This window comes from Notechis scutatus, chromosome 4 (genome assembly GCF_049901735.1).
Source record: "Notechis scutatus isolate UNSWTSFEM ecotype Mainland chromosome 4, rNotScu1.2, whole genome shotgun sequence".
Classification (NCBI taxonomy): Eukaryota; Metazoa; Chordata; class Lepidosauria; order Squamata; family Elapidae; genus Notechis; species Notechis scutatus.
Genome location: NC_142012.1, coordinates 85,959,504 through 85,973,257, shown reverse-complemented (window position 1 = coordinate 85,973,257; position 13,754 = coordinate 85,959,504). Strand labels below are relative to the sequence as shown.

Sequence of the window (13,754 nt, the reverse complement as noted above, 5' to 3'; positions counted from 1 at the left end):
GAACCAGGACGGGCCCGGCTCACAAGATGGGTCACAACTGACTCCTTCGATTTCTGCATTCTTTGTCTTTAAAATGATGCCTCTAAATCGGAGCCTAACAATTTGCTTGAGAGGGAGCTGCTCTTTCTACTTGAATACCTTTGTGCCTGGATGGTTTGGTTGGGCTGGAGGCCTAGGACCTTCAACCAGCATGCTAGAGAGACTGGGCTAATCCCTGATACAGCTCTGATGGCAAGCCTGGGCTCTGCTCTTTGCTGAATTACCTGAATACAGGTAATCCTTGACTTACAACCATTTGTTTAGCGATCATTTGAAGTTACAGTGGTGAAAAAAGTGACTTATGACTGTTTACATACAACTATTGCAGCATCCCGTCACGTGATCAAAATTCAGACATTTGGCATATTATTTATGACAGCTGCAGTGTCCCGGGGTCATGTGATCACCTTTTGCAACCTTCTGACAAGAAAAGTCAATGGAGAAGCCAGATTCACTTAACAACCATGTTATTAACTTAGCATCAGCAATGATTATCTTCACAGCTGTAGAACAAAAGATCATAAAATGGGGCAAAACTCACTTAACAACAGAAATGGCTCACTTAGCAACAGAAATTTTGGGCTGAATTGTGGTTGTAAAAAGGATTACTTGATTCAATGCTTCAACCATCAGACAATGTTACTCTGGTTCAATTGCTGATAGTTTTTGAAACAGCCTGCTTCCTGTGGTTATGACCCTTGCATTTTCAATTATGATCCCAATTTGCCTGGAAAATCACTGTAAATCTGAGGCAAGACAGAGATTCTTGAGCATTATCAGCACGCTTGTGCATTTCAGTTGAGGACTGTCATATAAGTGAGTCAATAAAACACAGCTGAAATCAAACACAGTCTTATTTCATATAAGCAGAGGGACAAATTGGATTCAGTTGATTCTTTTAGCAGGGTTTTTGTTTTGTTTTCAAATTAGTGAACCACATTTTTCACTTTGCAGAGTAAATCAGCTCCCCGATTTCTCATTATTAACTATTAGTGTTTCTGTCAGCTATATTCAGTGGTGGGATTCAGCCAGTTCGCACCAGTTCAGGAGAACCGGTTGTTAACTTCCTGAGCAGTTTGGGGAACTGGTTGTTGGAAGAACTCATTAGGGCAGAGAACCGGTTGATAATTTTTTTGAATCCCACCACTGGCTATATTATGCAAAATGTGTTTGCCCTGTCTGTCCTTAACAGGCTTAAATGATTTTGCTGCGTAAACACAAAGACCAGGATGTTAGGACTACAAACTGCTTTTACTCCCAAAATACAAAACCTTAGCATGACGGCATGGAACCACAGCATTTATTAGCCGTTTTCTACATAATTGAAATAAAAGGGCAGAATGCATCATGACTTTTTGCAATAGGAAAAGCTACCTTCACAATTCACTTCTGCTTCCATAGGAACAATATTCTTAATATTTTGTATTCCATTTCATTATAAAAATATAATTTATAAAGTTTTCCATCAGCAATATCAGATATAAAAGCTAATCATTTATGTTTGTTTAGAAGGGCACACACTATATAGAATAAAGTATATTTTACCTCTGCGTTATAAAAATGGAATGAAGACAGCCCATTTTACTAGAGAGCACTGAAAATATAGTTATTTAAGCCAAATAAGCTGTACTTCAAAAGTCTTTCTCATTTCCTTTTAAATTTACTGTAAATTTTAAATCATGACTTGTAACTGCCACATAGTCTTAATCAGAGTGATCTGAAAGAACTTTGAATCCTCAAAACAGCTGATTATGACCTGGGGATAACAGATTGTCAAAAATTCATTTTAGCTTCTACTTTTTCCCTTATAAATGAAAAACAGACAATGACAAGAAACTGAGTTGCCAAGTTTTACATTCAAGGAACTACAAATCAAAGAAAAAGAGGTGTTTGTAAGGCCTCAGGTGCTTGTAGTGTGCAGGGGTCAGGATAGTATTTTACTGCGATCAGTTCTGTACCATCCATTTCTGCAGGAATTTTTGAAAGTTCATGGACATAATTTTTTGGAGCAGTGATGATTTTTTTACCATGTTAAAGGACTTCAGAACAGAGCTTTTAATATCTGGCAGATTTTTAGATTCAATCCCTATTTTGTTTTGGATATATAAAAATGACACCTGCTAAACATAAATCTTATAATCTGACTACTTACCTATTTCTTCCAGTAAGTAGAAGATAATCTCTTTAATTTAAATTTCAGATTACATATATTACAACTGTTAAAACAGTAACAAATCACCAGTTCTTTGATGTTTATAAATACGGTAGACCATCCAAAATCATTAATATAAAAATATTGGCAACAAGATTTTGTAAAAATTAAGAGCCAAAGCAAAATGGCATATTCCAGGTCTGAAAAATCTTCCAATCTGAAGATACTATAAGCATCAATGTAATATTGATTCCAATATGCTGAGCCCAGAATATCACAAATGGTCATTTTTCTGACTGCTAATTTAGAATTGTAATGAAATCCCCAATAATTTATACATTTAAAGAATAATTATCCTATCTGTTTACTAAATGAAATCACAAGTAATTATGAATGTTTTAAAACATTCTGTATACAGCATTTGAAAAATTGGTTTAGGCCCTTAAATTTCCTCATTGATTTTTACTTCTCCCTCTCCACATGTTCACAGATTATGTTTACATGAGACATTGATCATTCTGGAAATAGGAAAATAGGTTTGAATGTCGCAATGTGATAATCTTGATGGCAGCATACTTCAACAACTGAAATTTTCAACCAAGATATTTTTTGCAATACTAAAAGTTTTCTTCTAACTGATTTACCTGTTAAACAGATGAAAAAATCAGTTAGGATAGTTGTTATAAGAATTACCCAAATATCAATTTAATAGGCTACAGAATTTTAAAAATAATTCCGCCTTACAAGTTCAGATGCAAATTACAAAAAAAGAACATTAATGGGTAGCAGATAGGGAAGGAAAAGCATAATTCTTCAAGTTACATATGGTAATTTTGACATTATCATCTGAACTTCAAAATTGGGCAGTCATAATATCTAGAATCAAAAAATTCTGAATAGTTTCACAGAAGACACAACACAATTCAGATCTAAAATGACTAGCTATTAGCACCAAGATATTTTATAAGCAACAGTTACTACTAAAGTAATGTTTTTTTCACTCTCTCCAGAGCCATAAATACTATTCATTTAAATGTAATGAACTTGCTGAAATTTATGATAATTCAGTTCAACAGACACTAAATTAAGACAATTAAGAATTGCAAAAAGTTTTATTAGTCATTTTTCTATTTAAGAATCTTCCAAATAACTAGAAGAGTGAATGGAAATTGGGAAACCCTAAACTGTTTGTGGAGTCTGATACTGAATCATCTATTGTAGTTAAATAAAAGCAAGCAAGATGAAAAGGCAGAGGCCAGTCTTCTGATTGGCATTTCCTTTCCTATACATTTTTTTTTTTAAAAGATGTGTTCATTTGGACAATTTAATGAAAAGTATTATATGTATAGATCTGACACCTAAAAAGAAATATATTATTTCAAATACGTGAGACAAATTTCCAGTAGCACAGAAGACACAGAAAAATAATTGTGTTTACTCTGCCTTTTTGTTTTTAAGTATTTGATAGACAGGCATCTGCAAATCTTCAATAGTTTCTGCAATTGGTTTGTTCAGAGTTTCTGGAAGTAAAAGAGTCAAAAAACCAGCTGATAATCCACTGATTCCAAAGACTCCAAATGGTACAGATGGACCAAGAGATTTCTAGAAGGAATCAATTAAATTATGTGTTATGAAATAATATAAGTAAGTAGATAGTTATTTCAAAAGTCTTCACTGAATTGCAATGATATATAAATAGGATGCATGAATAATATCACCTTATTTTCTAATGCATGGTTAGCATAGAGTTTTGTGAAGTATAGAAAAGTCTCCCCCAAAAGTCAAAGGGACAATAAAAAACAAGCATGACAATTCAGTGCCAGAATTTCAGTGATCTACATATCAATCTTCTTCCTATTCATATTCTGAGGATTTTTCTTAACTTAGAATAATTCCCCTCTTTATACACCATATGCAAATATATTGTAGGAGAGGAGAAGACAGAACTGGGGGCAGAATTAAGTGTATCATCAGCTTAGAGTTGTTATATTTCCACATTCAGATTAAGTCTGACCCTTCCTGAATTCTGTTGACCCTTATCTGGTGTCAATTTAGTCTTAAACTTTTAATTGCCTAGATTCTTATGTATGGGCTTGAATAATTATTTTATGCCGCAACTTTACGGGATGATCCTGATATTCTACATATGATATATACATATATAATTTATGAGCAAGAAACGAAGTATTTCACATCCAATGAATATATTGAGGTTGTGACAGAATGAAAACCAGGTTGCTGGTAATTCAATGCTGAAAAGCAAAGAAATGAAAAGCTCCAAGGGTTTGAGAATGAGGAAAAGATCAAGAGTGAAGATTTGAGGAAGGTTTTCTGCAAATAAATTCACGGGCAGAAAATCTACTTGCTATATAAAAGCCTCTCCCATCAGCTTCCCCATATTCCAATTCCTTGCTCAGATCCAAACTAGACCAATGATCTATAATTGGATATCTTGAAAGATTCATTTTTAATGTAAAAAGCAATCATAGGGGATGGGATGTCAAAATTGGAATAAAATCAACAAGGCAAAAATGAGACATTTAATTTTTTCCCCTCTCTGACATATTTTCATCTGCCACAGCACCTCACTCTATTGTTAGACCTCATTCTGGCCATAATATGTCCATGCTGACTTTCAACCTCCCATAAACATAAGAAGACTATGCATTTTATATCTTCATCTAAATCTTAATCAGACTTATTCAAATGTACTTTGGTATATTTACCAAAGAAATGGGCAAAAATATATTAGTCACATATATATCATGAGAACAAACATTGGTAAATAATATAAGCCTGCAAGTTCTGTTTAACTATCACATTAAAATTATTGCATTATTGGATGATCAATCTTGTTAATTGATTTGAAAGCTTGATTAAACAAGATATACTGCAAGACAGTATTACTTACCAAGGAAGGAACAAATGGAGCCAAAATTCCTCCAAACCTACAAATCATTGAGCACATACCCAAGCCAGCATTTCTGTTTTATAAAAGAAATACCATTGTTAGTATTTATCCTAAGTAAAAGCAAGACTAATATACTGATTCATGCTAAATAATGCATTGTAGTCCTTTATTGAATTTAGCTTTTAAATGGGATCAATCTCATTTTTTGATCTGATGTCACCATCCTATTATTTCCACCACCACAGAGTATGATTCAGTATTATCAGCATGTATTTCTTTGAATAGAAATCATGAAACTTGAACTCTTCCTCTACAGGTTCTATAAAGATGGTGTAGCTTGTCTGTCTGAAAAGATTTGAACTTGTTAATCCTAATAGAGTGAACGGAGGCCTCAGAATGGTGAGCTCAGCCATTTATCTTTTAGAACCATGTTCCTTCTGGCTGTTAAGCTCTGTGTGGTAGTAGATGCTTCTTTATGGGAAAGGATGCCACCTGTTTTGAAAGAGGTGGTATCAGTCATTCCCTCAAGAAGCCATTGCTGAACTCAACAAAACCAACAATTTTCATCCAATGTCTTCTCTTACCAAGATGGTTGTCAGCCTGTAACTCCAGAGTCTTGGATTTCTGGTCCCTTTTCAATTGGGATTCAAGCCTGATTATAGCATTGTGATGGCATTGATCACATTTGCTGCTGATAGGCTGCCTGGGGCACTGCATCCATCCTGACTCTCATTGATAGTATCTTCAATACTACTAATCTGATATCTTTTCAGACTGAGTTAGAGGATTGAGAGTGGCAAAGAGTGGTTTCCTTTTGTCCAGGACCAGATATAGTCACAGTGTTGGGATGGAGAACGAGACTGAGGACAAAAGCTTTGCTTTGTAGGGTCCCTCTCTCTATTCTTGTTTAACTTCTACATGAAGCCATTTATTATTATAACTTTCCATTTCTGGCTCTGAATGGGATTGCACACCTCAGACAGAGATGCTGCACAATTTGGGGGTTCTCCTAGATGTATTTATTAAATTTTTGTAGCCATTCAACTGTTCGAAGTGACTCTGGCAGCTTATAAAATTACAAAACAATTAAAACAATTTTAAAAATGTTAAAACTATAAAAAACCCTCCATAAATGTATAAATAGCAACCATGATGATTAATCAACTAACAATAAAGTCAAGTAATAGGGCCCTTAACATATTCTGAGCCCCAGCCCCAGGCACATAAGTCTAATTTTTAAAGCTTTGCAAAAAGCCAACAAAGCTGGGACCATTCTAATCTCCAAGGAGAGAATATACCATCCGGCAGGGGCTACAGCACAAAAAGTGTCCATCTTCTAGTTCCCCCCATTCAACACTCTTTGGCTGATGGGATCTGCATGATGCCCAATTTGTTAGGATTGTATTGGATGGGGAGAAACACCTGGAAAAAGACATTCCTAACTAGGACTCAAGTCATTTGCAGCTCATTGCGTCACGTGACGTATTGTGACTTTTTTGCTGACGAGAAAGGAGGAAGCAAGCAAAGAAACAGGCTGGGGAGGAGACAGATCTTCATAAGGTAAGTCACCAGGCATAGCAGGAAAGGATAGGAAGCAATTGTGGGGACCCCAAGAGAGGGAAAGTGAGGTATCTGTGGGTTGGGAGAGGCCTTGGGTAGTCTGAAGTAGGTGGTCTGTTCCATTACTAGGCCCCCCATGGCCTTCTGCACCCCAAGATACCTCATGTTCACTTAACAAGCCACACATTCGGTTAGCGAACACGTGGGTGAAAGGAGGGAGTGATCACATTCATTGTATGCAATTCACTCCTACGAATCCTCAGAATGGGATGGGCAGGCTCTATTACATTGTAACTCGAGGACTACCTGTACTCATGTGATAACTCTATTCTGTGAGATGCTTCTTCAATGTCCTGTTCAATCAAAAATATTTTCTAAAGAAGAATAATTTCAAAATGACCTGCTATATTATCTCATACAAGATTTTATTAAATAAACAGCAGAGACCATATTAAAGGGATACCATTAAAAGGCCCACTCATGATCACAGAGATAATCAGCCAATTAGACCAAGCGGTAAAGGCACCAGGCTGGAAAGTAGGAGACTGAGTTTTAATCCTGCCTTAGCCACGAAAGCCAGCTGGAGGACTTTGGGCCAGTCACACACTGTCAACCTAAGTCAACTCACAGAGTGGTTGTTTGGGGAAAATAAGAGTAATGGTGTTGGACATCTTTGCTACATTTAGTTATTTCTAAAATAATAAAGGCAAGGATACAAATACATAAATAAAAGCAGATAATATAAAACAGGATAGCTTTATAGAAAGAAATCTGTAGAATGAAATATCCTGTAAGCACCGGACTTTTCCCCTTCAACTGAAAAGAATGAACTTCTGAAAGCTAGGTACTTCAAAAGGAATTCTTTATTGAAAGGAAGTGATCCAGGTACTAGTCAAAGCAGAATCTAAGATGCTGCTAAGATGCTGTATGCTGAGGCATACAGTAATAGATAAAGGAAGTTAGAACCACTCCCCTTATTCTGATGTGGATTTAGTCAAACAAAAAGACAACATGTTAATTCCCCCCACCCCTTTTTCTGGGAACGTATCTTAGAAGTTTCCCAGGAAGTTTCAGAGCTGGAATTTTTATGGCCCCTTCTCGTCTTGCTATCTCTCCAAGAGGTGACAGGTTTCCAGACATCTGGCTCCATTCCCGCAGTTGTATATCATGTGCAAGTTATACAGATTCAATACAAGACTTAAGATATTCAGGTTACATCAAAAAAGATTACTTGTACCAACTCCCCTCCCCCTTCTTCTTCTTGTTCCATTGAAGAATGGCAGATACATGGATCTGACATATCCTTTCAACCATATATTTTGTCCTTTCTTTACATCTTAAGAGTGGCTTCTTCTCTCATTTCTCCTCCAACATTTTAACATCAATAGGGAACTAACCACATGTCTTAATTTGCCATCATTCACAAGAAAAGAGGAAGCTTGATCATTCTGAGACAAGACAAGCAATATCCACTAAAGAGGACTGTTGAGGCAAGAGATTCTTAGAGAAGATACTTTTTATAGATAGCTCTGACATCTAATTCAGAAGTGTGAAGGTTTGCATGCAATGTGTAACTGCTGATGTGATTTCAAATGGCTTATACATTACATATTGTGAGAATTTAAGGTTTTGGAAATAAATATAAAAATAACAATGTTAAAAGTCTGCTTACCTTACTACTGTGGGATACAGCTCTGAAGTATAGATGTATACAATGTTGAAGGCAGCACTTACAGTCAATTTTCCATATAATGCCAAAATTCTGGGACTGAAGAAAAATCCTTAAACAGAACATAGGACAATTAAACAGACATTTCCTTCTTCAAATAAACAACAGGAGAATAATAGGAAGCTCTATTTAGAAATAAACCTCTGAGTTCCAGGCAGAGTAACCTGCAATTAGCACAAAGGGAAAACAACTGTAATTTTAAATTACACCGTTACTGGTGGGCATAAGTGTGCTTGGCTGGGGGCAAGGGGAAGGCTTGCATGTCATCTGGATAATGTCTCCAATGCTACAGATTACAGTTTCGGAGAGCTGCAATTCTGGCTACTTTATTTCAAAGCAGCTCTCAATTATTACCAATAAATGGTAATACTGCACTGATCTTACTGCACTGCAAGATCACTAAAAACAGAAAGTTGTGAAAAGCCATTTTATGAGTTAGCCATCTGAATCCACTGCTTAAACTTTCAAATTTTACCTAGTCATCACTGTTGAAATCAGGGTCATACCTGAATTTCTCTTTATGCTTTGTCTGCAAAAAGTAATTATTCAAAATATACATATTACTGAAAATGTTTGCTTGGAGTTACTTGCCAATAAAGATGGACCATCTTATTATAGCCCTATGAAGATACTTCCAGTATATGAGTGAAGGAAACAAGGAGATCTCACTTCTGCTCTCCTGAACACACTAATTCTTTTTAAGATGTCTTGAACAGGAAATCTGTAAAGATTTTTATTTGCATTCAAGCCACTACAGAGATTTCTATGTAGAGCTAGGTCAAGCAGAAGGCGGCTACCAAAATAGCCAAGTCACTCAAGGACTTTTCTTATGAGAAAAGCCTAGAAATTTGAGACTCTTTAGTTTGGAAAAAATGACATCTGAAGAGGGAGCAGAGCTAAAGCATAAATCATATATGACACGGGGATTCTTTTTCCTCTCAAAACAATATGACCAAGCATCATCCAATGAATATAACTGGAAAGAAATTCAAAATAAAAAATTAATTTTTCATAGAGCCAAAATTAATCTGTGGAATTCATTATAAATTGCAGTGATGCCCGCTAACCCAGATGGCTTTAAAAGGCAATGAAAAAAAAATTAATGGAGAATATGTCCATCAAACATTATTAGCCTTGAGATCTCCAATGGGAACATCATGTTCCTGTAACAGGGATCAAGGAATAGGCAGGGGAAGGAAATGACTCAATTTCTTGCTTGTAATCACCTCAGAGCCAGTGGTAGAAATACAATGATAGACAATATCATAAGGCTATGCTTAAGCTTTGAAATATTTTGCTCAAATCTGGAGGATCTTTTGAAGATATAAATATCAGGCACACAGTAGGAAGGCCCTGGATATAAGTCACTGCTTACCACTGTAACTTAAGGTCTAATGTAGAGAGCTTTCCTGCATTGTGAACTATTCTAAGCTTCAGCAACAAGACTCCATTCATGGCAAATTATAATGCTCAGCATATTATGATGGCTTGATTGTTTCTTTTAATGGAATAGAGAGAGGCTCATGGCAAATATATTTTTTCCTGGGAATCTTACAAATTATCTGGTACCTTGAAAAAGAAGAAAGCAAATGAGCTGCAGGATACTTCAAAGATTGCCAATGATTAAAGAAAAAAACCTATTCATGGCTTAGCAGTATACACTACTAATAAAAAAAGTACTACTATTTCACATTGATTCTATGTGGCAACCTCTCAATTAATAGCTCTATACACTCACCCCCATTAAATTAAAACCGGGCATGCAATGAAGTCTTTATTTAGCAATAATCTTATTGATCTGAAAAAGCTATTCTAGATTTAGTTTTGATTTATTTTAAGTTTATTTTTAAAATTATTTAAAACTGGCTTGGTATTAGCATACTAGGAGCATAGAGCTTCAGTGGCGCAGTGGTTAGAGTGCAGTACTGCAAGCTGCTCCTACTGCAATTTGGCAGATTGAATCTCACCAGGCTCAAGGTTGACTCAGCCTTCCATCTTTCCGAGGTGGGTAAAATGAGGACCCAAATTGTTGGGGGCAATATGCTGACTCTGTACACTGCTTTGAGAGGGCTGTAAAGCACTATAAAGCAGTATGTAAGTCTAAGTGCTATTGCTATTTGTCTTTCAATAAGATTATCTGTGCCAAGGAAAACTTGATTTGCTTCAGAAAGAACATACTTACTCCTGTTATTTTCTGGTAAGCACGTGGTAAAAACACAAGCAAGGCCTGCAAATATCAAAAAAGCAGCTGTACTTTTACGTCTTCCCGACCTAGTGCAGAAAAATAGTACAATTTTATATTGGATTTTCACAAAGATACATGTTTTAGAATATTTTTATTTATATAACAGGTTTTTTTTTTTTAAAAAAAAACAACCTAAACTGCAGAAGGGCAAGCATTCACCAATAGAACAATGTAGGCAAGTAATAAATATTAATTTGTTTCCACATTTCAAGAGATGAGTAATTCATGCAGAAATAATAATGGGTGATCTAAATTTTACTCTGAGATACTTAGCTCTCTGCACAAGTTCATTTCCTGTACTTCTGAAGCCAAGAGCTTCTAGGGGCTCTCACTTTTAAAGACTTTTTTGGTGCAGGTCTGCAAGTCACCAAACAACACATGACAGAATAAACTCCATGTCTGGTCCAGCCACCTTAGGAAAGCCCATCCCAACCAAGGGACATAGCTGATTGGTCTTTTCAATGGAACCCTCTCTGCCTGCAGGAGAGTTACTATAGGCATTTTGAACACTAACCAACGTTTCAGTGGGTATTTGGCCCACAGTTCAGTGTAAGTGAATAGTGTCTATTTCTATTTATAACTACCAACATTTAGTATCTTATTTTTATTTTGAGTGTTATACCCCATTTATAGTCTACAGGTTATTCTTGACTTATGACCACAAGGGACTGAAATGTCCATTGCTAAGTGATGCAGTCATTAAATGAGCTGCGCTCAATTTTACAAACTTTTTTGCTGCAGTCATTAAGTGAATCACTACGATTGTTAAGCATGCTAGTTGCCAAGTAGTTAAATTTTGATCACGTGACAACAAAATGAACAAAGCAGCCAACATGCATATGTTAAAAATGGATCATGCCAGAAAAAAACCTAATTGCATTCTTTGACAAAGTGACTAAATTAATGGATCAGAGTAATGTTGTAGGCATAGTTTTCACTTAGTTCTGCATTTAACAAAATAGACCACAATCTATTCTTTGGTAAGATAGAAAAATGTGGGATAAATAGCATCACCACCAGATGGATTTATAACTGGCTGACCTACTGCACTCAATGTGTAGTCCTTAATGGAACTACATCTACATGGAGGGAAATATGCAGTGGGCATCTCAAGGTTCAGTCTTGGGCCCAGTACTCTTCAACATCTTTATGAATGATTGAAATTGGTTGGGGGGGGGAGGGTAGAAGGAGAACTAATCAAATTTGCTGATGATACCAATCTGGCGGGGGATAGCAACAATTTAGAAGATAAAGATACAAAAGGAAGTTGAAAGACTTGGACATTGGGCTCTATCCAACAAAATGCAATTCAGTGGCAAGAAAGTTTTATTTTCTATACATATGCATTTCATTTTGAGAAAATCAAATGCACAAGTAGAGAATAGATGGTACCTGGCTCAAGAATATTGCCTATGGGAATGATCTAGGTGTTGTAGTGGACAACCACTTAAGCCAGCAGTGTGCTGCAGCTGCCAAAAAGCTGTTATAACCATAGGCTGTATCAATAGAGGGATAGTATCAAAATCAAATGAAGTGACAGTATTGCTTTATACTAGTTAACACCACACTTGGAATACCACATCCAGTTCTGGTCACCACAGCGCAAACAAGATACCAAGACTCTAGAGTCTAGAAAGAATGCAGAGAAAAGCAACAATGATTAGGGGTCTAGAGGCTAAATAGTACAATAAATAGTTGTGGGAACAAGGTATGTCTAGTCTAACAAAGAGAAGGACTAGGGATGACATGATAGGAGTCTTCCAATATTTGAGGGGCTGTCACACAGAAGAATGGTCAACCTATTTTCTAAAGCAACTGAGGGCAGGACAAGAAGTAACAGGTGATTTTTAAAGAAAAACTTCCTGAAAGAACAATTAATCAGTGGAATGGCTTGCTTCCAGAAATTGTGGGTGCTCATTCACTGGAAGGTTTCAAGAAGAGATTGGACAGATTGATATAGGGTCTCCTGTTCGAGCAGGGGATTAGACTAGAAGACCTCCAAGGTCCTTTCCCACCCTGTTATTCTATGTTCTATTGTAAAATAAAAAAATGTGATGTATTAAGTCATAAAAAATATTCATAACAGCATATCTGAGCAGATTTGATATATTTTATCTATGCTGAAAATGTATATGTTAATCAACATATAGAAATAAATTCAAGAACTATGTTACTCTATACTGTATTTCTATATCTAAATATAGAAATAGAAAGTTATTGATCTTACCAAGATTTCTCAATGAAAAACATGCAGAGTGGAAATGCTGGAACTTCTACAAGGCCAGAAAGAGCCACATTTAAATAAAGATTTCCTCCTAATTCACCAGCATTCAGTGTTAAACCGTAATATACAAAGCTGCACACATACCTAAATGTATGAATGAAAGATTGGTTATTTTAATCATGTACACAGATTATGTTAAGATTTAATTACTTGTATACTATCCATCACATTGTATCCGGGGGTTCATCAAGAGCTTGCACTGGCCCAATGTCTGATTTTTTTCAACATCAGCCAACCTGTCCTTGGATGTCTGGATGGACTGGACATTGACATTTGAACCACTATAAATATAGTGCATGTATTTGCAACACAACAAACAAACAAACAAACAAACAAACAAATAGTTGTATACTAAATGAAGAAAATATATAATAGAAAAATACCAGTTTATGAAGCAGTGAAGTTATAAATTATGTACTAAGTATGGTATTTTTATTCCATGCAACTGTGTCCAATTTTTGAAGACTGCCTGGACAAGTCCCTGCAGATTTCTTGGCTAGGTTTTTAATTGGGTTGCCACAGCCTCTTTCTATGAGGCTGAAAGTGACTAGTCCAAGGTTACCCAGTTGGTTTTGAGCCCAAGGCAGGACTAGAACTCACAATCTCCCAGTTTCTAGCCTGATGTATTAACCATTAGACCAAATTAGCTTTTTAAGTGTTCACATACCTTCACAAAATTGGAAATTATTTTTTCCAATAGAATTTGAACTGGGAAACCAGTGGATAGAAATCAACAAATTTACCATACATTCATGTATGAGTTTGTTATTATAGACTATTCTGGCTTTATTTCAAGGCAAAGGAACCTATAACAGGAATGGTTCAGATCACCAT

The 13,754-nt window shown here is 35.9% G+C and overlaps 1 protein-coding gene across 2 annotated transcripts in view; it reads right to left on the bottom strand.

Annotated features, from left to right (window-relative positions):
* Positions 1 to 1,324: 1,324 nt before the first annotated feature.
* The window catches only part of LOC113415400 (solute carrier family 22 member 15-like), a 28,872-nt gene continuing 16,442 nt past the window's right edge, over positions 1,325 to 13,754 (bottom strand). Inside the window, exons 7-12 of one of the 2 annotated variants that reach the window (XM_026672789.2) lie at positions 12,864 to 13,004; positions 10,574 to 10,662; positions 8,335 to 8,443; positions 5,103 to 5,175; positions 3,630 to 3,793; positions 1,325 to 2,835 (exon numbers count right to left, since the gene is read on the bottom strand). In XM_026672789.2, the coding sequence (XP_026528574.1) occupies positions 2,832 to 2,835; positions 3,630 to 3,793; positions 5,103 to 5,175; positions 8,335 to 8,443; positions 10,574 to 10,662; positions 12,864 to 13,004 (580 nt within the window). In that variant the 3' untranslated portion in view covers positions 1,325 to 2,831. The remainder of the gene's footprint in view (positions 2,836 to 3,629; positions 3,794 to 5,102; positions 5,176 to 8,334; positions 8,444 to 10,573; positions 10,663 to 12,863; positions 13,005 to 13,754) is intronic. The other variant, XM_026672788.2, reaches the window with a different exon arrangement.